The sequence below is a fragment of the Pleurodeles waltl genome, chromosome 6 (assembly GCF_031143425.1).
Source record: "Pleurodeles waltl isolate 20211129_DDA chromosome 6, aPleWal1.hap1.20221129, whole genome shotgun sequence".
Classification (NCBI taxonomy): Eukaryota; Metazoa; Chordata; class Amphibia; order Caudata; family Salamandridae; genus Pleurodeles; species Pleurodeles waltl.
In genome coordinates this window covers 739,989,053-740,012,480 of record NC_090445.1, presented here as the reverse complement: position 1 = coordinate 740,012,480, position 23,428 = coordinate 739,989,053, and the positions used below count along the sequence as shown (strand labels likewise).

The window sequence follows — 23,428 nt, the reverse complement described above, 5'->3', positions numbered from 1 at the left end:
CTTCTAGAAATCTCAAGACATTCTCTTTTATTGAGAAGGGAAAGCATGTTACCTCCTCAAGTGGGTAGCTGAATCTGTTCATTTACCTGCCAGACCAAGTCACTTTTACTGTGTTGATGTGAAAGGAAATGGGCTAGCATTGGAGCATTTTCAGACTGACAATGTATTCTGCTCTTGTGTTGGATAATCTGAATTTGAACTTGTTGGGCTGTTTGTCCTATGTAGAGGAGTTTGTTGGACACCAAATTGCATACATAACATTAGTTGAATTACACTTGGTCAGCTGTTGTATATAATGTGAAATCTGCTTAGGTTTGAATAATTTAGTATTAGTGGTATGGCAACAAACAGAACAGTTTTGACATTTGAAATGGCCAATTACCGGGATAAACCCCACAGTACTGTAAGAGTACAATCAACACTGTCCTCTTTGGGATTCCAGGACATTGCAATATGTAGTATCACTCAGCACAAGGTTGAGGGCTCTGTGACAACACTGTTAAAAATATGTAGTTCTCAGTGTGTCCCTATTGCCATGCATGGGGCAGAGGTGTGGGGAATCGCTAATTGCACAGCTTTATAGCATGAAGAGAATAGATTTTGTAGAAGGCTCTTAGCAGTTCCTATTTCTGCCTCCCATTTCATCTGCCACAGTGAATTAGGACTCCCCTCTATTGGAGATCTAATAAGGATGCAGCCAATAATGCTATGGCTTGCTGTTTGGCAACATTCGGAGGCTGTTCTGACCAAAGAGATAATATCTGACTTTTTGTCTTCTGATAAGAGTTTGTCTATTCTTTGGCTCGGCGATGTAAAAATAGAGCTTAACAAAACTGTGAAGCAGAACCTGTTCTCTGACCTGTTCTCAGGTATGGTAGTAAATAAGAAAGTTGTAGCGAAGCACTTTATGATTATGAGGATTTAAGGAGCCTTAGGGCTGAGGGAGGGAAGTCCAGTGTGGACCACTATCTTTCTTTAGGTGAAATGAACTGTTCAAAGGCTTATATTAAGTTGGTTTGCACATGTTGGGAGTGTTCCTTACTCTTTTGCTTCAGGTCTGGTATATTACAATATATGCTGTGTTTTTCAGTGGGATTTGCACATGATCTCAACTCTAATCCTTGTTCTTGTAACGATGTACATGGTCAGTTTTTGTTTTATTTTATGTTTTTTTGTAAATTTTATGATAATTGTAGAAAGCGTTTTTTAATTCCACTTCTTAAGAAATACTCTTACGACGTTACTCAATGCCGACCTGCTCTTAGATTTTTATTGTTACTCAATAATGAGGAAGTGTTTATTACTGTGGGTCCTTTTTAAAATTCACTGTTCGTGTGCATAGGTCTATTCCATTTTAATGATTTCATTCTTTGATTGTTATTTATGTACGTTTTGTGTTTTGTAAACTTTTATGGATATGTGAAATTTCTGAATAAAGTTCATAAAGAAAGAAAGACTTCTCGTTCTATTGTTTTACATCGAATCATCCCTTCTTCTCATATCCTAGGTAATGGGTGCCTCGCTTCCCCAACTCTGGGTGATATCTCTTTTTGCTACCATGAAACCTATTTACCAGGAGCTTCTGATATCTCGTCAGGTCCGAGTGTTCTCAGATTCCCAGTAGGGCCATCTAAGGTGTTAAATCTATCAGTGTTTCCAATGCCCCCTCCAGTGAAGCTTGCACATTGTTCCAGAAAAGGCATATACCCGGACAGTGCCACCATGTATGAATAAATGTACCATCTTGTCCACACTTCTGAAGACAGCTTGTGTCCCTGACCCTTCCAATTTTGTGTAGCAGTGTTCTGGTATAATGTGTCCTGTGGAGCAATTTTAATTGAATTAACCGGAAGCTGGTTTTAATGGCTACTTTGGCTGGAAACCCCAGCGCCTCCTGCCAGTCCTTATCTTCGACATTCCCTAGATCTCATTCCCACCTGTCCTTAAGATGTGCCAATGACCCCTGTGTGTTTCGCATCGTTCCAGTGGAGATGTCTCTTAGGTTTCCTCCTCTTTAGCTGTGCTGTTATTAAGTGCATTTCACAGATGCCTGTATCGTAACCACTGGGTGGCTGTCAGAAGATGAATATTACCGAAGAAGGGATTGCACAGGATTAGATTAAAAACTGTCTATATGACAAAGTTAGGTGTGAAGCCCTCTTACTTGTTTTTTCTTTCTCTTCGTCAGTCTTTCTGAGGAGGGAGACTCTCCCTCCTCTACATCGCTCTTGTTTTTTCCATCTTTTTCTCCGTCTGTTTTTCTTTTTTGTGCATTTTTCCTTCTCTTGCTCTGTGTAGATGCAGACAAATAAGTGCCGGGCCCCATAAATGAGTGCCGGTAGCCCCCAAACGGCAACCACAGCCTCAAGTTATGCACTGAGCTTTAGTGAATCACAAAGGACAGAAAATGTCCACATTCTCAAATCGTGGCAGTTTTGAACACTTAAAGACACGCAGTATGGGATTTCTTTGCAAACTGGGACACTCCATGCATGCTGGCTTACTGTGGGCAATGTTTGTTTCAATATCAGGGAACTGACAGTAACAACTTGCCCACCAGACCTTGATGCAGCCCCACAAATGGCCAACACACTGACCTGTTACCCCAGCCCTTTTGGCACTACGAGATTGCCCTGTAGGCCAGTCCAACCCTAGTGCCATCCCATAAGTGATGAGAGATGAACTCCCAGCACTTCCGGGACAGTGACTCACCATTTTTCAAATGCTAATACTGCCAGTTAGGTCATCATGCTGCACTTGTATATATGAGCCTTTAGCATGGTGGCCAACCAGCATTTTACCTAAATTGCTCATACTGTGGCTGCAGAACCATTTTCAGTGAAAATTCCCCACCATGCCTGCTGAGTACTTCAACTATAGCAGGTAGGCTGGGGCTAGATCGACCGAAATGCTAAAAATAAATCTCCCTTACACCCTTAGACTACATTATCTGATTCACTTTTCAATATTTTAATAAGCATATTTCCCATTTCTCAAATTACCATTTCTATTTAGTTTTCGTATTTTCTTTTAATTTCTTTTGAATTTTTCATGAGATTTTGGAATTATCATGAATAGAGAAATTCATTTTTCTTATCATAAAAAAGAAAAGCAAGGGAGAGAGAAATGTAAATCATCATAATTTTGCTTAGTGGGGAACAGGTGAACTGTGGCGTGCTCCAGCCTAGGTAAAATTTGCAACCGCATGGTACTCGAAAAAATGCAGTCATGGGCCTGCAACACGCAGTACAATGGCTAGATGGGGAGCCCAATTGGGAAAGAAACTTGTTAGAGGGAACACATGGGACCTACCAAATGGGAGAACTCCTGATGATGGGAATGCACATACCCCCAACAACCCCCCTTCTGATCTGGTTCATGGGTGGAGTGTGGGAGAGGGTAGTCAGGAGAGTCTTTAAGAGGGCGCCATACGCTCCAGATCTTGACATCTGGATTATATTGCCCTTTATCCAAATGACACAGGTAATGTCGGAGTCTAGGTGGCAGGAGGGTGGTTGTATCATATCTGATCTCTGTCTCGAATGACAGATTTATTACGTTCCAACAACCGAAAGACTTGTTTAATGTGGGGGAACGCCAATTTTTGCAATTTGCAAGGATTGCAGTGATAGCTCGGCAGTTATGGCCTACATTCCCTGACACTCCCACATCCACTCACACTTTGGTAACCCTGTGGGAGATAACGGGAGGGCACTGACTAATCACTCATCTGTACCGGGTGCTATGTTTCGACAGAGTGCTGCCACCACTGGCAGTGGAGACTCGTTGGCATTCACACATGGATCATGCATTGACCTCAGGGGAATGGACCTGGACACACAAAGGTGTTAGAGAAGTGGCTGTCTGTGCCCGATTTAAGATGGTCCAATATAATTTTATACATATGATGTACCGAACGTATTCATGTCATATATCCCGCACGTGACCATAATTGTTCTAAATATGGTAGAGGTGAAGCGGATTTCCTCCACCTAGCATGCAGTTGCCCAAAAATAAGTTTTTGGGGGGGAGATCCTGGTGCAGCTTAGAGCAGCAATGTGTTGGGTAGTCCCATTTGAGATTGAACAGTGTTTGCTGGGACTTCTCCAAAAGAGCCCAGCCAAAATGTTTAGTAGGAGGTTTATGGTGTTGGGTCTAGTCATTGCAAAACGATGCATTGCAATTCATTGGCTGAGCCCCAGGGCCCCAAAGAGGGCTTCTTGGGAAGCAGATATGATAGAATGGGCGGGAGCCTAGGAGGTACATCTGCGAAGGACCAGAAAAGAGAAAAAAGCACAGGAAATACTAAGGGCATGGTTGGAAATGACAAAAACCCTGCTTGAATACAATGGTACGCATCTCAACACATCTCAATCAAGGGAGGGCAGATAGGAATAATGCCACAGCTCAGAACGGGGAATTGTGATCGATCTGGGTACTCACATATAACTGAGCAAATTAACAGCATGGAACAGTGCGAACCTGGCTAAATCCTGTATCTACTATTGGAAAATGATGGAACCTTATTGGAAGCTTAGGGGAGGGGGTGGGTTAGGGCAGGAATATAGGAGTTATAACAATATGTGGGATTTTTGTATGCCTTTTTAAGTTTATTCATTCGATTTGCAGTTATGTTGATGTATAGGGATGCCCTTTGCCTGATTTGGTGACCAGATGATTTAATGATTAATAAATAAATTAATTAAAATAAGGGACTTATGCTTCATGGTTTTTCTAGCATTCTTGGATAACCCCAGGTGGTATTCAATCTCTGCTATATTGTTGTCTGCATCCCGGAGTAGTAGTTTGTGGTGAAAACCTCTCTTTTTTGTGTTGTTTGCCTTTAGAAGGAGGAGGTGGGGCAAATGGATTAATAGACTTGGTGTTGCAAGGTGATTCAAGTCAGCACAGGAAAAACAGATTTATAAAGGGGTGTTTAAACATTGAAGGGGATTTCCAACACTGAGGTCCTAAAATTAAAATCTTTGTTATGTATGGTTCTCATAGAGAACCACTATTGTTTTTTCAGTTTTCATAACTCACTGCTATGATGTAGCAACAGTTGATAACAAAACTCGTTACCTACTGTTGTTGCATCATAAAGGCCTTCCTGACCAGGCTGACAGGGTTCTCTGAGAGCCTCTCCATGCAGCTTGTCTGCTTTCAATGAAAACAGAGTGAGAACAGGAAGCACAGCTGCAGTAGAGGGTAGGAACACAGGGAAGGTGGTGGTGGTTGGTCAAGGATGGCAGGTAAGTGTTTCTTACTTTTGGACAGGGATACTTGATAAAAGCCATTTTATATATGGCTCACCCATTACTCCTCTGCCCCTGCATAGCCGTTGAAATCAGGAGAAGACAGTTTTGGGAGCTATAAATATCAGAGAAATATAGATGAGTAAAAAAGTGAATTAAATGTATGTTTTTCACCTTGGGGTCCTGTGTGACATCACAGACAACTCGAGCTTTGCTCTTGTTGTGTATATAATGTCACTCAGAACAAGTCAGTGAAAAACATCCCCGTGATTCAATGTTACCCATCTATAGTTCTATAAATCTAAGTTGAATAGAACAGAGCACATCAGTCAGAGACAAGTTACAGATTATGATTTGTCAGGGAGGAAAAGTGTCACACTGTGGACCAGAGGCTTGCCTTAGAGTAGAGATTTGTACAAGCACCCTGAGAGTAGCACAGAGTTTTTATTAGTACTTTATTAAAAAAAAACACTATAACATGAACATTAATAAACAAATGCAGGGAACATTTCAGGACGACAATGCAAGGAGACAATGATAACAGTATGGTGAACTCAAACCAGAGGGCAGACACCTAAACACAGACGCAAACAACCATGCATTGCACCATTGCATACAACCCAGTCGAAATATAGGGCACCATGCTCACACGAGAACATACATGCAACAAGTATGGTCACTGTGATACACAGATTCATATACAGACATGACAATGCAAACACAAATGGGACATACAGACTAACAGAGGGCTGGATGGACAGGTGCGTGACCAGATGGAAACCGTATGAATGAATGAATCTATATTTGGTGCTTGAGTGATGCAAATTATCCATATCTACTTAATAACTCCGAACAGATAATGGGATATTTAAATTGTCATGCCTATTACTGGAATGATCGCCTTTAGGTAATAAAACGTCCTGCAATACAGTGTGTGCTCTTCGCTAGACCTACCGTTTATATATTTCTTTTTTAGAACTCATAATCCAGTGAGTTTGTTCAATTATCAAATCAAACGGGCACTACAGACTTGCTATGTAAAATATTTTACTCTGCATGGCTGTGAAACGTATTCATTAGCCTTTGTTCACAGTTCTCTGTAGGATTGAAAAACTCGAGTGTTCCATTGTAATTAATCATTTAATGGTGTTTGAGGCATATAAAACCTGCTGAGCATATTTGAAGTTAAGGACCTATGTTAGTGAGGCATATTTAATACTATACACGTATTCTGTTTAAGCTTTTGCCTGACCCAAATGGTTTCTACCAAGGAAAAAGTTATATTTAATTTAATAGTGCCATCACTTAAAACAGCAGATGTCACATTAGTCTCATGGCGTATAGTTCCATGCATTCATGATAACACTTGCATACCTTTCCAGCTGCTATACAATTCCATAGCATACAATTCCACGAATAATTCCCAATTGTGCGATAGTGAAAAATGAAGATGTAAAACATTGTTGCAAGCCTCTAATTTAGTTACGTAGTGAGCTGACTACTCTGTGCGTTCTCCTGTTAATGTGTTCAAAAATAATCGTTTTCACCGCTACAGAAGAACTACGGCTATTCTCCTTCCCTCGTGCACATCATTGGGCACAGTATGGGGGCTCATGCCGCTGGTGAGACAGGAAAGAGAATAAAGCGCATTGCAAGAATCACAGGTACGTGGTGGGACCCCACACCTTAAAAACTTTAGGGATGTTGTCTCTTGATGTTTTTCATCCTCGTTGTTTGAGGATGTACAATTTTACTCATTGTTTTGATGCATGCTCACATGATTGCCTTACCATTTATGTCTCTCTTTTCAGTAACGTATATAAAAGCTGCCTCCATAATGTGCTGATGCATATCGAGGCACCTTTTTGATAACTTATTGAAAATAATCAATGAATGTTAACATTGAGAAGCGACTGCAGCAAACTAATTACAAGGACTGCTACTAAGACTTTTTTAGCCTCACTTTAATTCCGGGCTTAAAGTCTCAAGCCAGTGTTCCAGCAGAAAATCAGAAGGGCTTATTCCTTGTTGTATTAAAATCACAAGGACTTATCAAAAATATTCTATAATGTGATAAATAGATATTTGTAGGATGTGACAATTGATGCATCGTAGTTGTTTATGCATGCTACAGTATCATACATGTCTCCAAACACTACTTATTTTTGTGGAGTAATTTAGCAGTTGGTACCAGTCACAGTCGTTAAGTTTGTCCTTTTTTTGCCTAGAGAGAATTACTGTCTTTCAAGTTCAGTCCACATCTGTTGGGTGTTAAAAGGAATCACCTATGCCTTATCATCTTAATTTATGCAGACACCTGTATAAGAAAGCACGCTATGCCAAAGCTAAAATATGCCTTTTGGGGTTCCCAGCATAGATTTTAAGATTGCCGGAAAAAGCATGGATCCTACAAAAGTGAGAACAGCCAGCTCCGTGACTGGTCAATCCATTGTTCAATTGACAATGAAGGGAATACAATTCTGTTGGGTGAGGAACAGGAACAAGCCTTTCAACAACTTAAGGACACCTTTAAATCTGCACTAATTTTATGCACCCAAATGAACTTCTTCCTCTTGAAGTTGAAACAGATGCTTCCTTGTTTGCAATTGGAGCTGCTTTATCCCAATGAGATCCAGAGAGGGATGAATTGCATCTGGTCGCTTATAATTTTTAAACCATAGCGCTGGGCAGTCTGACCATAAAAATAATCTCCATCTGAAGACCATGAAATGTATCTGCTATCATGCTGGATAGACTTCATTCTTTTCCCTATTTAATTAAGTTATAAGTCACAGACCTGGAGATAGAGATGGGAAGGCTGACTATCTCTCCCCGCAGGTTGATGACTAGGAAGATTCTAAAGTAACTGAAAGTGTTCATCGCATCCTTGCAAATTAACTGTGTATAGCTTGTTAAGAGAACTCATCAAGAAGTTGAGAAACAACAATGGAAACAACAGGAACCACTTAAAAGGTCTCTCCAGAACAGATTATTACATAAGGGTGAAATACATGTTACTTCCTTGCAAAAAGACAAAGAAAGGTGCCAGAGTTAATTAGTCGAGCTATTTTGTAGCTCGATCTCAAAACATCAATCAAGAAATACAATCAAAGATGTTTAGTATGCGGTAAAGCAAAGGCTCTTGTGCCTGAAGCCAGCGTAATGGAACCTCTTCCCACTCCACATCAATCTTGGAGTATGATCTCTATGCATTTGTATTAGTACTGCCATCAAATGTCTACACAGCCCTGATCAATGTCACACGCAACTTGTCAATGATGGAACATTTTATTCCTATCAAAAAACTTCCTACACAGTCTAAATATAATTTCCAAGTGCTGGATGAGCGACGCAGTGAGTTACTAAGGTGGCAGCAGTCTGCTGAGGAGGCATGGAGCATCCTCATTGGACAGGAGCACCCTCATCACTCGCTATCCACAGGGGAATGTAAAATCTGGGAATTAAATCCTTTAACAGTTTCTTAGCTGCAGTGATAGCACCAGGTCAGGCTCATAGGTAGACTTCAGTCTATCCAGAGAACACACACTAAACTAGAGAAGAAACTTTAGAGCATTTAAATGAAGTGAATGTGACGGTGGATAAAAGGCCCTGCTGCAGGTGGGTGAGCAGTCATAATGGTTTAGGCTTGTCAAATGGAAAAGGAATGACAATACTGTTGGGCAGTGGAGGGGGACGGGTAAAAGCCAGTGAGAGCACAGATCATATCATCTCTTCTTACAATGGCATCACTCTGATACGGTCAGTCAAGATTTGAAAGTAACACTTTGGGGGCAATCAGCCTTCCTTGCTTGTCCTGCGACATGTCATTGGTGTCCTTTTAGTCCTGTAATAGCAATCAGTTCAGAAACTTGAGCAGTCTGAATATTTGGTGAACAATGGTTTTTGATAAAATTATATGTGGTGGATATAGTGTAGCCTGCAACTATAGTACTTTTGTTATTACTGAGTCATACACCATCTGTATAATATACAAACAAAGGTGCATCTGTGAGATTGATGTGAGGCTTGATTTGATGGACTATGATATGGATACATTCAAGAGGTTGACCATCGAGACCAGTGGGTAAAAGAGATGCAGGGTTTAGCACAAGGTTGTGTACAAATGTAATATGAGGTACAGGAAGTCATAATATTTTATATTTTGACAGTCTGGGCACATAAAGGTGCTGGGGCTTAGCTGCTATGGTGTAACATACAGCTACAGATAGCTGGAACCCTAACACAGTGTTCCTTAAAGCTTCAACTTGATGGGCCACCTCAGCCACAAAGCGCAGACATGGAGGAATCACCACTGCAACAGTGTCAAGGAAAAAGTATAATAAGCAATCAGGTTCATCTTGACACCATTATCTTGTTCCAGAACACCTGAAGTGAAGTCATCACTTCCATGGCAAGGCAATGTGAAAGGTTAGAGTAATTGGGTAAATCTAATGCGTGCTCAGAAGATAATGCTTCTTGAGGAGACATGAAAGCCTGTTCATGCTTCCGTGAACCAAGCCAAAGTTTTCGTGCAAAATCTTACAATGGTTTGGCAACACTGGCATAAACCTAAACCGAAGGTCAGCAATAGCACATCATCCTAAAAAGAGAGCATACATTGGAGAGGGCAATGGGGCTGTGTAGATTATGGATAGCCTTAATTTTGTTCAAAGATAGGTTTTGCTCTCCTGCAGAGATTTTGAGACCTACAAATCAAACAGGAGGTAACCAAAAGTGTAATTTATTTTAGAAGCGTTGTGCCCCTTCTTAGCTAACTCAGTGAGTAGATTCAAGGGATCAACTTACATTGGTCCACTAAGCTAGAAGCAACTCACAAGCCATCAACATGTTGAGCCAGTGTAGATCCTTTCAGAAAGACAAGGGTCTTCACATCCTTCTTGAGGGCCAGTGAGACAATAGAAGGGGATTCCCTATATCATTGGGGTAATCTAGATCACGCAAAAATGTGAAGGCGAAAAGGTATTGACTTTCATGATATATCCAGAAAGAGAAAAAAGTCTACAACAGTGTACTATGCAGTAGTTGCTTGTAAACATGCAGAATGATAGCTGGTTTAAGTGTGACAGGACAGCTTGGCAATAAAACAGCATTAATAGCACGTAAATCCCATAGAAAACAATGTTTCTTCACCAGTTTTTTGAATGAGCATAATAGGAGTGGTATACCCACTCACAGCACTAGAATTCCTTGTTTCAGCAGAGCAGCAATGACATAGCATATCCCAGTCTCTGCGTCAGGACATGGATGCATGATGGAACAATGCATGCGTAAACCACGCGTGCCTGAAGAATGCGGTCGGAACAACAACCGTGTTGTTTCCACAAATGCCTTTACCACGCATGCCTTTACAACGATTTTTCATTGTAAAAGCATGCCTAGTAAAGGCATGTGTCGAACGGCATGTGTGGTTTTTGCATGCCATCCCCCCAAACTACCCTAAAAAGACAACTACCTTGAACACCCAACCTGCCCTTAAAAATAAAACTACCCGACCCCCCAACCTGCTCTAAAAATAAAATTACCCCGACCACACCAACCTGCCCTAAAAATATAACTACCCTGAACTCCCAACCCACCCCTAAAAACTACCCTTATACCCCCCACCCACCCTGAGCACTAACACCTACCCGGACCCCCCCACCCGCCCTAAAAACTGACCCCCCACCCAAAAATAAAAACTACCTTGCCCCTACAATCAAAATGACCCCAACCCCAAAAATAAAACTACCCAGACCCCCCACCCGACTTAAAAATAAAACTACCCTGAAGCCCCCACCCACCCCTAAAAACTACCCCAAACCCCCAACCACCTTGAGCCTTAAAACCTACCCCAACCACCCACCCGCACTAAAAACAAACAACCCCACTCCCAAAAATAAAACTACCCTGCCCCTAAAAGCAAAATTACCCTGACTCCCACCCCTATCCCTAAAAACCCAACACCCCCATCTGCCCCTAAAAACAAAATTACCCCGACCCCGCCCCTAAAAACAAAATTACCTGAGCCCCCACCCTGCCGCATAAAACCCACCCCCAACCACCCTAAATACATGAAAGGGGTTGGGTAGTGGTGGTAGAAAGGGGTGCACTTCCCACATGTTGAGCAAGTATAGTCAATAGTAGCTCATGTCGTAAATCGTGCAAACATGGGGTGGGTTATGGTGCTATGCGGTAAGATGCTCCACTACTCAAGAGCATACGGTAGTGCTTCAAAGAAACACTAAACATGAAATTTAGCACAGAAACCGCAGCACTTAAAACAATGTTCATAATAAAGATGTCCTCCAGTTGAGTTGGTTGTAGTGGATTACTTTAATTAGTAGCCAAGGGCATCAAAAGAGATCGTTTGAGCATTGATCAACAAATACAGCGAAGTAGTCAGTTGAGCATAGTTCCATATACACAGACAACACGTGTTTCTTCACAACAGGTGACATTTTCAAGGCTGCAAAATATACATAGAGATGTCCAGTCCAATAATTTAAAAAAGAGAATGATAGCAAAATGGTTGCATGTGTGAATTTACTTAATAAGGCATGCATCCATAATCAAGTGAAGGACGGGTGTTGACATGCCCGTGCAAATCTGCAGAAAGTGGCTTTGAAATAAGGCAATCTAACCAGATTAACCTGTGTAAGTTAGCAAGAGCCACCTCATAGAGTGTGCCCACCACATAGCAGTGTCCTGATATCTGTCACAAAGTGAGTAAACCATAACACCATCACCGGTGAATTGGGAATTATGTGCTCAGAAAGCCCAAACATGATTAGACCAATTAGTGGGAGACCACGTATTAAAAGAAAAACAAAATGAAGGCGTATGAGGGGTAGCAGTAGGATGGTAGAACCTCCTTATGTAGACATGCTTGGAAGAAATTAAACTTCCGTTAAAAGAAGGGAATTGACAAAAATGTAAGTCAAAAGCCCCACATAATAAGAGGTAAGCTGAATGTAAAAGAGACTAAACCATGCGTCGGGAACTCACCTATGAGACGACACAGTAAGTAGGGAAGTAAGTAAGGTAATTCATAGTAAAATGAACAGGGTGAATGGTAAAACCTGCTGACCAAGACTGTGGTAAGTCACGTTCCTATGGCGAAGAGAGTAAAAAGAAAAAAAGAAAGAAAGAAAAAAAAAAGGCTGGTGTCAGAACAGGTCAGGAGAAATCATGTGTAGTCAAAAAGGGGCGGATAGTACTGCCACATAAATGAAAGCACATTGGCAAATAATGTACTCCTGGCTGAGAGAGAAAGGACAGACTAAAAAAAAGGACCAGGGTGAGTACTGCCGGAAAGCGCCTGAGACCTGTAGCAGTAGGCCCAGTGCAGCGTGCAACGAGGCAGTGAAAAGGAGACTAGATGTTAAGAGCACAACAAATCTAAACCTGCTGACTAAATGGTCCACAAAAACGGACCAAAGAGAGTGGCATAAAACGGGGTGGCAGGGTGAACGAGGTGAGTATTAATAAAAAGCCAGGGGAAGAGGGCACAAAATAACATAGGGTAGTATGGAGTAGCTTACCTGGTCTATGTCGACCACATCTATGCAGGAAATGGAGTCCGACCTACAAGCCGGATGGAAAGCCAGAGGGCTTAAAAAGCTATAAAAATAGAAAAGGGACGAGCCAAGTGAGGGAAGCTAGAGGAGAAATTGTGGCGGCCATGTGTGACAGAGAGGGATGGTGTAAAGGGAAGGCACGGTACTGGATGGGGGCACCAATGGGGCCATATTGGTGTCAAAAGGAATGTCCAAGTAGAGACTAGATCATACTGGTCCATATTAGAAGGTCTGATTAAATATAACAAAAGAAAACCAGTTCGGAAAAAAAATATAGTTAAAGAAAAGAAAACCCTAAATATTGCAGTGGAGTCTGCAGGGCAACGTGCGTCACTAGGGGCCAGAATTAAGAATGCTGGATGAAAACAGTAAAAGAGAAAAAACTGTGGTCCGAAACTGGGGCTGAGAGGTAAGGAGAAAGACACAAGTGGCTAGTGTAAACATTTTCTATTTACATCCATAGTGCACCCAGGCAACAAGACCCAACACCTGTCACAAGAGGTAGAGAACATGCTCAGTAAAGTAGGGCAGTAGCTTAAAAAGTTTAGAGGTGGAGGGAGACGAGGAGTGATCAGGAGGGGTAAGTAAAATACCATAATTATATTCAGATATTCGAGGTAATGCTAAGTAGAGCCCACCATACCACGTCCGTGAGGTGATATTGATTATTATCAGAGTGTAGGCAGACATATCCTGGCATAGGTATACATATTTTAAACTCAAAACAAAGTCATCACAAAGGCGTACAGTATCCGCTAGTATTGAGCACCCTAAATACATATTTACCCTTACCCCTGACCCCCGCCCCTTAAAACCCAACCCCCCCACCCACCCTAAATACAAAATTACTCCGACCCCCCACCCCACCCTAAAAACAAAACTACCCCCCAGCCCCACTTACCTGATTACGTCCTCTCCCGATGCTGACTCCCTTTTTCTCTGTCTTAACCACGCATGTGTTTTGTTCAGCACAGCCGTGGTTAAGGCAGAGAAAAAAGGAGTTGTTGTTAACGCAAGCGTGGTTCTGCTTGCGTTAACAACATTGTCGTGGTTTCGGTGTTGTTGTTCCGGTTGTTTCCCAAGGAGGATGAATGATGGAACAATGCATACGCCAACCACGCATGCCTGAACAACACGTTGGGACAACGACTGCGTTGTTTCCACGAATGCCTTTACCACGCATGCCTTTACAACTATTTTTCATTGTAGAAGCATGCCTAGTATTGGCATGTGTGGAACAGCATGTGTGGTTTTCGCATTCCATCTCCCCCATCCGCCCTAAAAATACAACTACCCAACCCGTAATAATAAACAAAACTACCCCGAACACTCCCAACCTGCCCTAAAAATATAATTACCCCGACCCCCCCCGCCCACCCCTAAAAACTACCCCGATAATGAGCCCTAAAACCTTCCCGTCCCCTCCACCCACCCTAACAACTGACTCTCACCCTACAAATAAAACTACCCCTCCCCTACAAACAAAATTACCCCCACCCCATAAATAAAACTACCCCGACCCCCACATCCACCTTAGGGGTAAAAATACCCCGACCCCCCACTCACAAAATAAAACTTCTGAACCCCCCACCCCCCCCCTTAAAGAAAGCTACCCAGACCCCCCACCGACCCTAAAAACTACCCCGCTATCCCCACCCTCCTAATCCCTAAAACATACCCCAACCCCCCACCCGCCTTAAAAACAACCAACCCCCACCCCAAAAATAAATCTACCCTGCCAAGCGTGGTTCTGCTTGCGTTAACAACAGTGTTTTGGTTCCGGCATTGTTGTTCCGGATGTTTGCCCAGGACATAAATGGTAGTGGTGAATGTGAGGGATGCTTTTCTTGGGATTTACCCATATCTCTCCTGGTTCCCCGGTGAGAAGGCAACCTACATCATTAGCATGTTAGGACCATAAGATGAAGGGACCTTGCTCAAACACATCAGACATTGGTTGGTGGGGAGATTTAACACCATGAGTTTTACATAAGCCATTATTTTCACACAAAACTGCTAAAACAGCATTCTCATTTTCCATAGTCACATTCAAATATATACTGTCGCTGGTACAGTACACCATAGATTGCAAATTGCATAAAAGATCCTTCTTCAGAAGGCTCAGAGGAGAGATAGTACTTAGAAGGAAAGCATGTTGATCAGTCTTATGATTACAGAAACAGCCACAGGGTTTGTGGCATAACGAGGAACACGTGTTAGAAATGCTACCTGCATCAAGGGTTTTGCCTGAGAGAGGATGACAGGAGAATTCAGAGGTTTCCGTTGACAACCTTCTAGCACCACTATTCTTAAATCATGAAGTAGGTTTTCTGTTAATGACACATCCACTGTCAGACAAATGAGGGTCTGCTTGGTGCACCACTCCAAGACACAGCCAGGACTTCACTTATGTCAGGGGACAGGCCTAGGCCTTTGCACACATGGTATATTACTGTAAGTCCCAAAGTCAAAAACCAGGATACCAGATATTCACAGTCAGGCACTTAGGGTAGGGAAACATATAATTGTACATCATGCAGGGGACACTCCATTGAAGGGAATTCCTTCCTATTGGCCTTCCCTCCTGCAACTTTGAAAACAGAAAGTGTCCACCAAGCCCTTGAACACGAGATGAGTAAAACAGGTTTGTGAGATGCTGCAAAGTAAAGCCTGGATGAAGCAAACCAGCTAACAAACGATAAAGCCAAAGCATGTGTAGTTCCCATGAATATTCTGTTCATAGTGGAACATATAATCAAAACATGCAACTCATGCATTTATTGAATCAACACTTTTGTTACAGACGATAAATTCTGTAAATTAATTTACATGTAACAAAAATAGACCTCAGCAACAAATATGAAAGGAAAACTTACTCGGTTTCAGCATTTTACATAATGTGCAGGATGAACATCAAACGTCTAACAGTACACAGTTCTCAGAGATTGCACTGAGTGGTGGGATATATATATATATATATATATATATATATATATATATATATATACACACACATATATATATATATATATATATACACACACACACATATATATTAAATCCAAACAAGAAACAATAAAGAACGCGCACTCAGGACTTAAAAAAAGAAAAGCACAAGCTTTTAATCACAACGTGTTTCGGCTGTCAGCACAGCCTTGATCACGTGAATTTCAGCACCAATCAAACAACAGTTAAATATATCCCATTCAGTTGCATAAAAATAGGACTGGATAATGGAAGTAGAGCTCAAAACAGGGGACATAAACGATTAACCATAGTAAAATCTCTTAATGATATAACATTAAAAAGATATTCTTCAATAATTTATCAATATAAGATCATAAATATAATTTGTCAAGAAATATCTTTCAATTATTTTATCCAATTAATATTCAAAAGAGATATATAAATTGTTTTCAAATGATGTTACTTATGTTGCCCTCAACTCTGGAAAAGGGGGAAAAAATACATGAAAATGAACCAAACTCAGTATGTACCGCCTTCATATAAATATAGATAAATTATCATCATATAAAAGCCAATACATACTGAATGCAATAATACAAACAGATATACCACCCCACTTCCTGATTCACCAATTATTCACACGATGTCTAAAATTATATTCCTACTCCCTCCAAGATAACATTAACCTAAAAGAAATACAACAGAATAGAGTTGTTATCTAGTTATTCAACCAGCATTGAACAAAACAAAGAGACTGAAAAATGTGCTGAAATAAATATACAAAAAATCCTTATCTGCGTATCCATCACCCAAAACACCATGTGAAGTTCAAAAATAGGTGAACGAGAGGAAAGGTAAATGGGATCCAATTTTCATCCATCCGACCCCCAACTTCCTGTAAAAAATATGAAATAAACTAATTATACAACTTAAAAACCGTACATATCTAAAACCTCATTTACAAAAAAGAACAGACCAATATTGATTTGAAATTGCAAAAATAAAGAATATACGAATATAGCAATATGCACATATACATATTTATCATGACATCAACCAATCTTCTAATCCTCATATAGGTGAGTAATCAATTCCTCACCAGAATTCAAACCTTTAGGCATCTTAGTTTCCAAGTCCAAAATATATCTTGATTCTTTTTTGCGTAATATTTGTTCTCTACTGCCACCTCTATGGTATGATGGCACATGTTCAATAGCAAAGTATGACAGTAGAGAGCAATCAGAGTTATGTTGTTGTTCAAAATGTCTAGCTACAGGGTAATGTATATCTTTGGATGTAATGGCCCGCATATGTTCCAGGACACGCTTCTTTACACTATGTTTTGTACTACCCACATACCACCTACGACAAGGGCATTCTAGTAAATAAATTGTAAATGGAGTACAACAAGTCAAAAATTTAGAAATCTGCTGCATATTTCCTGGTTTGCATGTAAGATATTCTTTACGCATAGTACTATTACGACAAGCCTTACAATGTCCACAGGGAAAAAATCCCTGTAGATTATGTTCTCTGATTTGGGGAATAGTAGTGATATCATTAGATCTAAAGATATCACGAAAACTCCGTCCTCTTCTATATGTAATCTTAGGTCTTTTCTGAATTAAGTTCCCAATAATAGGATCACTTCTCAAAATATTCCAATTTTTGGAAACAATTTTATTAATCTGAGAGGTATCTTCATTATATGTCAAAATCAGTCTAATATTATCCGTATCATCATCCTTTTTTTTGGATGTATTATCGAATAGAGTCTGTATTCTTTTTACTCCTTTCATTTTTTCAATCGCCTTCTTAATCACCCAACTGGGATATCCTCGTTGCTTAAACCTCAAGATCATATCTTTTTGCTCCCTCTCAAAAACCTCCACAGTGCTACAGATTCTCTTAGCCCTCAAAAATTTTCCATATGGGATACTCCACTTCAAATTATCTGGATGCCTACTATAAGCATGTAACAGACTGTTGCCAGCCTTACTTTTACGGAAAAGTTCTGTATTGATTCTCTTATCCTTAATCACAACCAAAGTATCCAGAAATTCAATCGATGATTTGCTCATATTATATGTCAATATAATATTTATATCATTCTTATTAAGTTTTTCAATTAACTTTTTAGCTTCCTCTTCAGTTCCTTTCCAAATAATGAACAAATCATCGATACATCGAAGCCACAAACCAGCCTGTTTGATTTCTGAATAATTAGCCTCATTCTTAAAAATCTCCTCTTCCCACCAGTCTAATAAAAGACAGGCAAAACTAGGAGCGAAGCAGGTCCCCATCGCAGTCCTGAGGATTTGTTTTTATAGTGTTCCGTTAAACAAAAAGATATTATTGGTAAGACAGTATCTGATCATATCGATGATAATATCAGTATGTGCCAAATACTTTAATGATCTCGTATGTAAAAAATGTCTACAAGCTTGTATGCCTTTGTCATGTTCAATGATTGTATACAAGGAATTCACATCCAAGGTTATTAGTGCAAAATCATCTTCCCAACCAATACCTTACAATTTACCCAAAAAGTCTTTAGTATCGCGAACATATGAGGGTAGATTAACAACAAATTCCCTCAGAAAAAAATCAACATACTTAATACATTCTCCAATGCACTATTGCAGGAAGACACTATGGCCCCCATTCCAACATTGACGGGCGGCGGAGGCCGCCCGCTAATGTTGCGCGGCAGAAATACCGCTCCGCGGTCCAGAGACCGCGGAGGGTATTCCAAGTTTTCCCCTGGGCTGGCGGGCGGCCGCCGAAAGGCCGCCCGCCAGCCCAGGGGAAAACAACCTTCCCACGATGAAGCCGGCTCGTAAACGAGCCGGCGGAGTGGGAAGGTGCGACGGGTGCTACTGCACCCGTCGCGTATTTCACTGTCTGCTATGCAGACAGTGAAATACAAGCGGGGCCCTCTTACGGGGGCCCCGCGACACCCCCTACCGCCATCCTGTTCCTGGCGGGCGAACCGCCAGGAACAGGATGGCGGTAGGGGGTGTCAGAATCCCCAAGGCGGCGCAGCTTGCTTGGAGGATTCCAACGGGCAGCGGAAAACCGGTGGGTTTTCCTGCACTGACCGCGGCCAAAGCGCCGCGGTCAGAATGCCCTGCGGGGCACCGCCGGGCTGTCGGCGGAGCTCCCGCCAACCGCGAGCCTGGCGGTCACAGACCGCCAGGCTCGTAATGAGGGCCTATAGGTCTACCCGGAGGGCAATTCCTGTTCTTATGAATCTTTGGAAGAATGTATTACACAGGTAATTTGGGAAAATCCTTCTTCAAAAAACAATATTCTTCCCATATTAATAAGCCTTTGTCCTTCCATTCTGTCAAAAGGTGCCAAATTCCTAATATACTATTCATGTATATCTCTTTGGTAATAGTGATTTTGATGATCACATTTCGCCCCTCCGTAATAAATTTAAGAGCAACTGTGCCGGCCTTTCTATAAAGGCCCTCTATAAATAAACTAATGTACAATGATCCAAGAGAAGCTTTTTTTGTAATACGCTGAAATAAGGTCTGTTATTGCAATGTGCAGGTCTGCCCACAGTCCATCGAGTAAATGGGACACATAAAACATTTTTTTCAGTAAAATTTGCCTACACATCGAAGAAAATAATTCTCGGTCCTACTTTTGGAATCTGACTATATATTACTCTATGTGCACATTAGGTGGTCTTTGCTGTGAGATAAAAGTGCCATTCTTTTTATCTGTTATGGTTATGGATCAGCAATGGGTGCAGCTGTAAGCAGGAAGCTACAGTCCAAGTTTCCTCTACTGAGAATCCATTCCAAAATGGCCACCAAACACACACTCCACCACTCCAAACATGATTTTATTTTCCAGCATGTCACATTCTGATCCCAGCCCTTTCCTGTTAGGTGGTTCCTGTTCCACCTGTATAAAAAAAGTTTCTGGTCAGTGTACCACTGCACTGCAAATTCTCTGCCTTGTTTCTGATGTTTGATCGCTCCTGCTCTCCCTCAGTCCAGCTGCTGCTCTGCTCCAATCCTGCTGGGTCAGTCGACAGCTCTGCTTCATTCCTGCCAGCTTTATCTCTGCTCCAGTTCTGCCAGCTCTCTGTCCAGATCGGTTCTGAGTTGTACCCAGATCTAAAGCTTCCACCTTGCAGGAACGGTCCTACAATTGGAACCCAGTGGGAGCACAGCAAGTTAGATGTCATTTGCCCCCGAGTTTTAATTACTTGTACCACTTTCTAGAGGGCATCCTCTCTGTAACTCATGTTACAGCTAGACAAACAGTATGGTGTCTGGAAGGGGTCACCCTTTCCTCAGACCCTGAAAGGAAAAGGTTAAGGATCTACCCCTATAATCACCCACTGAGAGTAGACCTAAACTAATACCCTTAATAAACTACACCATGGTGACCTCTTTTAAGTGGGTTACCATAGGAACTGTTTCAAATGTGATTGGAGTGTGAATCAAGCACAGAAAGATGTTATGTACTGAAAGGGCCGTTTCCTCTCTTTCTGTTCAACATTCTCTAAACCCTACACAGGTCAGCCACACTGGGAGGGGTGAACTTCTCTTTTTATTTTTAGGTTTATTTTCCATTAAGACACAGTTTATTAGATTATCTGTTATTTCCTTAGCGCCTGTATTTTTTTACTTGCTATTTATGTCATGTGCATGTTCTGCTCGCTCTATATATCTGATCGGAATGGACATTTACCCTGGCTACTTTTTTGTGTGTTCTTCTTTGTTTCATATCCACATATATTCAATTTTGAAATCAAATAATTGTTTAACTTTTACATGCTAAATTTAGAATGAACTGAATGGAAAGAAAAATTGGAAACCCTGAGTTTTTCAATAGTAGAGAGCGTTTTTGTATAGTACAGAGCCTACAAAAAGTCACAAATGTGTGTCTGGAGAGGGCCATTAGACCTTAAAAGTAAATCTCAACATTACCAAATAGTATCAGGTTCTACTCTGATGTAAATTACATGTAAAAACTTTCTTGCTGCCAGTAGGTGACACAGTGACCTAAAAGAAGATGTTTGCATTGCGTTGACTCAGAAAATATACATCATTACTTCATGGTTGAATTGGTATTTTGGCCGACCAATTGGTTATTCTTTGATTTTTTATTTCAATGCATTTTTGGCAAATATATTAAGACAATGGCCCATATATATACTTTTTTAGTGCCGCATTGGCTTAATTTTTTGTATTTTGTAAGTTTGCACCGTTTTTGCATCAAAAAGTGGTGCAAATGCGGCGCTAAAAAAGTATAAATATGGGCCGATATTTTATCGTCTGATTAGTTAATTGATTGAGCTGTATATGGTGGAATGGATTGATTGATATGTTAACTAGATTGATTGTGTGTAAGATTGCTGGTCGGTCATATTTTGGGTAGATGACTCGATGAGTGATTAATTGGAAAGTTTCTTGATTGATTGGTTTATTGGCTTCTTGATTACATTGTCCACATACTGATTAGCAGTTCAATTGAGTTATTGATTGGTTGGTTTGTTGATTGATTGAGTGATTCACTACTAAACTCATGGACTATTGTTCATATTTATTATATGAATGACTGATGTGTTGGTAGATTGTTTGATTTCTTGAGTAATTGATTGATTATGTTTCTTGGATGGACAGTTGGATTGACTAGTTTTGCTACATGCTACGGTGAAGAAGAAATGTAATGATTGGCTAATTTAATAATCATTGATTATTGACTGACAAGCTGATTTTATGATTGATTGAGTGATTGTAGGCTGATTGGCTTATTACTCGTTGATGGATTAACAGAGGAAATTGTTCTTGATTTCTTTGTTAATATCTGCTTAATTAGCTGAGAGAAGCATACATTGACTGATTTGTTTAGTAATTTATTTATTGATTCATTGTCTGGATGTTTGGTCGATCACCACAATGACACCAGGAGTGAGTGAATATAACACTACATGGCACTTTCACTTTTTATACGCATAGGCCATATGTCTTCATACATGTGATATACTTCTTTCAGCACTGGACCCATGTGAACCCTATTTCCAAGGCACCCCGACTGATGTTCGGCTGGATACCTCTGATGCGGTATTTGTTGATGTCATTCATACTGATTCTGGACCCTTAGTTCCTAATCTAGGTAAGATTTAAAAGAGGGGTGCATGTGTTACTGGAATTGAAAGACTGTGTGCAACATCCATCCAATGTCTCTTAGCTCAGTTTTGCTGTTGGTCTTTCAGGTTTAGGGATGATCCAGGCTATTGGCCATCTTGATTTCTACCCAAACGGAGGAGTTCAGATGCCAGGTTGCAAGAAGAATATAATCTCGCAGATTGTGGACATTGATGGTATCTGGGAAGGTAAGGATGATCTAACCATTTTAAATATAACCTGAGACACCAGGGCTCTCTGCAGTCAGAAGAGCAAGACTATAATAATAAGAAATATCTGCCTCAGGGATTCCATCTCACCATAGTAACACAATAAAAATGTATAAAAATACAAGAAAGGCTCCTTCAAAAGAGAAAAGATATAAAATCCTAATGCTAAGAAGGACTTTATGGTTTTATCCATCTCTTGTTAAGCAAACAAGGACTGGTTGCATTAGGCCTAGGATGTTTGTTGGAGGGCTGGAGGACTGGTCTAGAGCAGGTCTAATAAGCTCACTGATGTAATATTTAGGAACTTTGAATCTACTGGAGTCACCCAGGGATATCATCTCATGCACTGCCCATTACCATGGTTACTGGTGCAACAATTTTAATTGCAGTTATATCTAATTGTATTTCAGATGTTGTACTTGTTGAAAAATGGGTTATTGGTAAGGGCAGGTAAGTACCTACACTTAGCAATAGGCCACTAACCTCCACTTAGGTCCAGTTAGGTCTCAGTAAATTAAACCTAGCTTAACCGTTGGTAGCTTGGCAACGAGCGACAACGCTTAACTTAGGAGGCAAAGCGTAAAGCATTCAAATATCACAAAACAGTAATTAAATAAAACACAGGAAACAGTTTAAAAATCCAAAATCAATTTATAAAAATAAATAGATTATATTTTTATCTTTAAAATGACACCAAAACTAATAAAATCAGGTAAGGGGAACCCGAGATATGATTTTTTAAAGTAATAATGCTTTCTAGCGCATAGAAGCAACTAGCGCTCAAAGGGTTAAAGCAGGTCACACTGGAAAGGAACAAAGTCCAGAGTTCAGGCCACCCAGAAGGTAACACTGTCACACTTACTTTCAGAAGTGTTTGATTCAGGAAAGTGGTCCACTGCATCAGCCAAGGGTTCAGAGGCTCTGGTGTGCCTCTTGGGATCTGGGACTACAACTCCCACAATGCACCTCTTCAGCTTATGGAGTTGCTCCAAACATCTCCAAACTTCTGGCTCTTCTTCCAGAGGTCCTTTTTGTGTCCTTGAAGTGTCCACAACTTGAGCCAAGGTTCCAGAAGCTCTGAGTTCGGACTTCAATTCTCAGAATGCACCTGGTCAGAATCCTCAAATGGCCATTGGACGCTGGTCAGCTGGGCTCTGCCTACAGGACTTGATGCAGGGGACTCTGGGCAGCTCTTTTGTACCTGTAGCAAACAGGGAGTCCCTTCTTGAAGCAGTAGAAGACAG

At 40.9% G+C, this 23,428-nt stretch overlaps 1 protein-coding gene across 1 annotated transcript in view; it reads left to right on the top strand.

Moving 5' to 3' along the window:
* The window catches only part of LOC138300223 (pancreatic triacylglycerol lipase-like), a 212,048-nt gene that overhangs the window by 123,498 nt on the left and 65,122 nt on the right, over positions 1-23,428 (top strand). Inside the window, exons 6-8 of the mRNA XM_069239267.1 lie at positions 6,811-6,919; positions 21,824-21,943; positions 22,044-22,163. Coding sequence (XP_069095368.1) covers positions 6,811-6,919; positions 21,824-21,943; positions 22,044-22,163 — 349 coding nt within the window. The remainder of the gene's footprint in view (positions 1-6,810; positions 6,920-21,823; positions 21,944-22,043; positions 22,164-23,428) is intronic.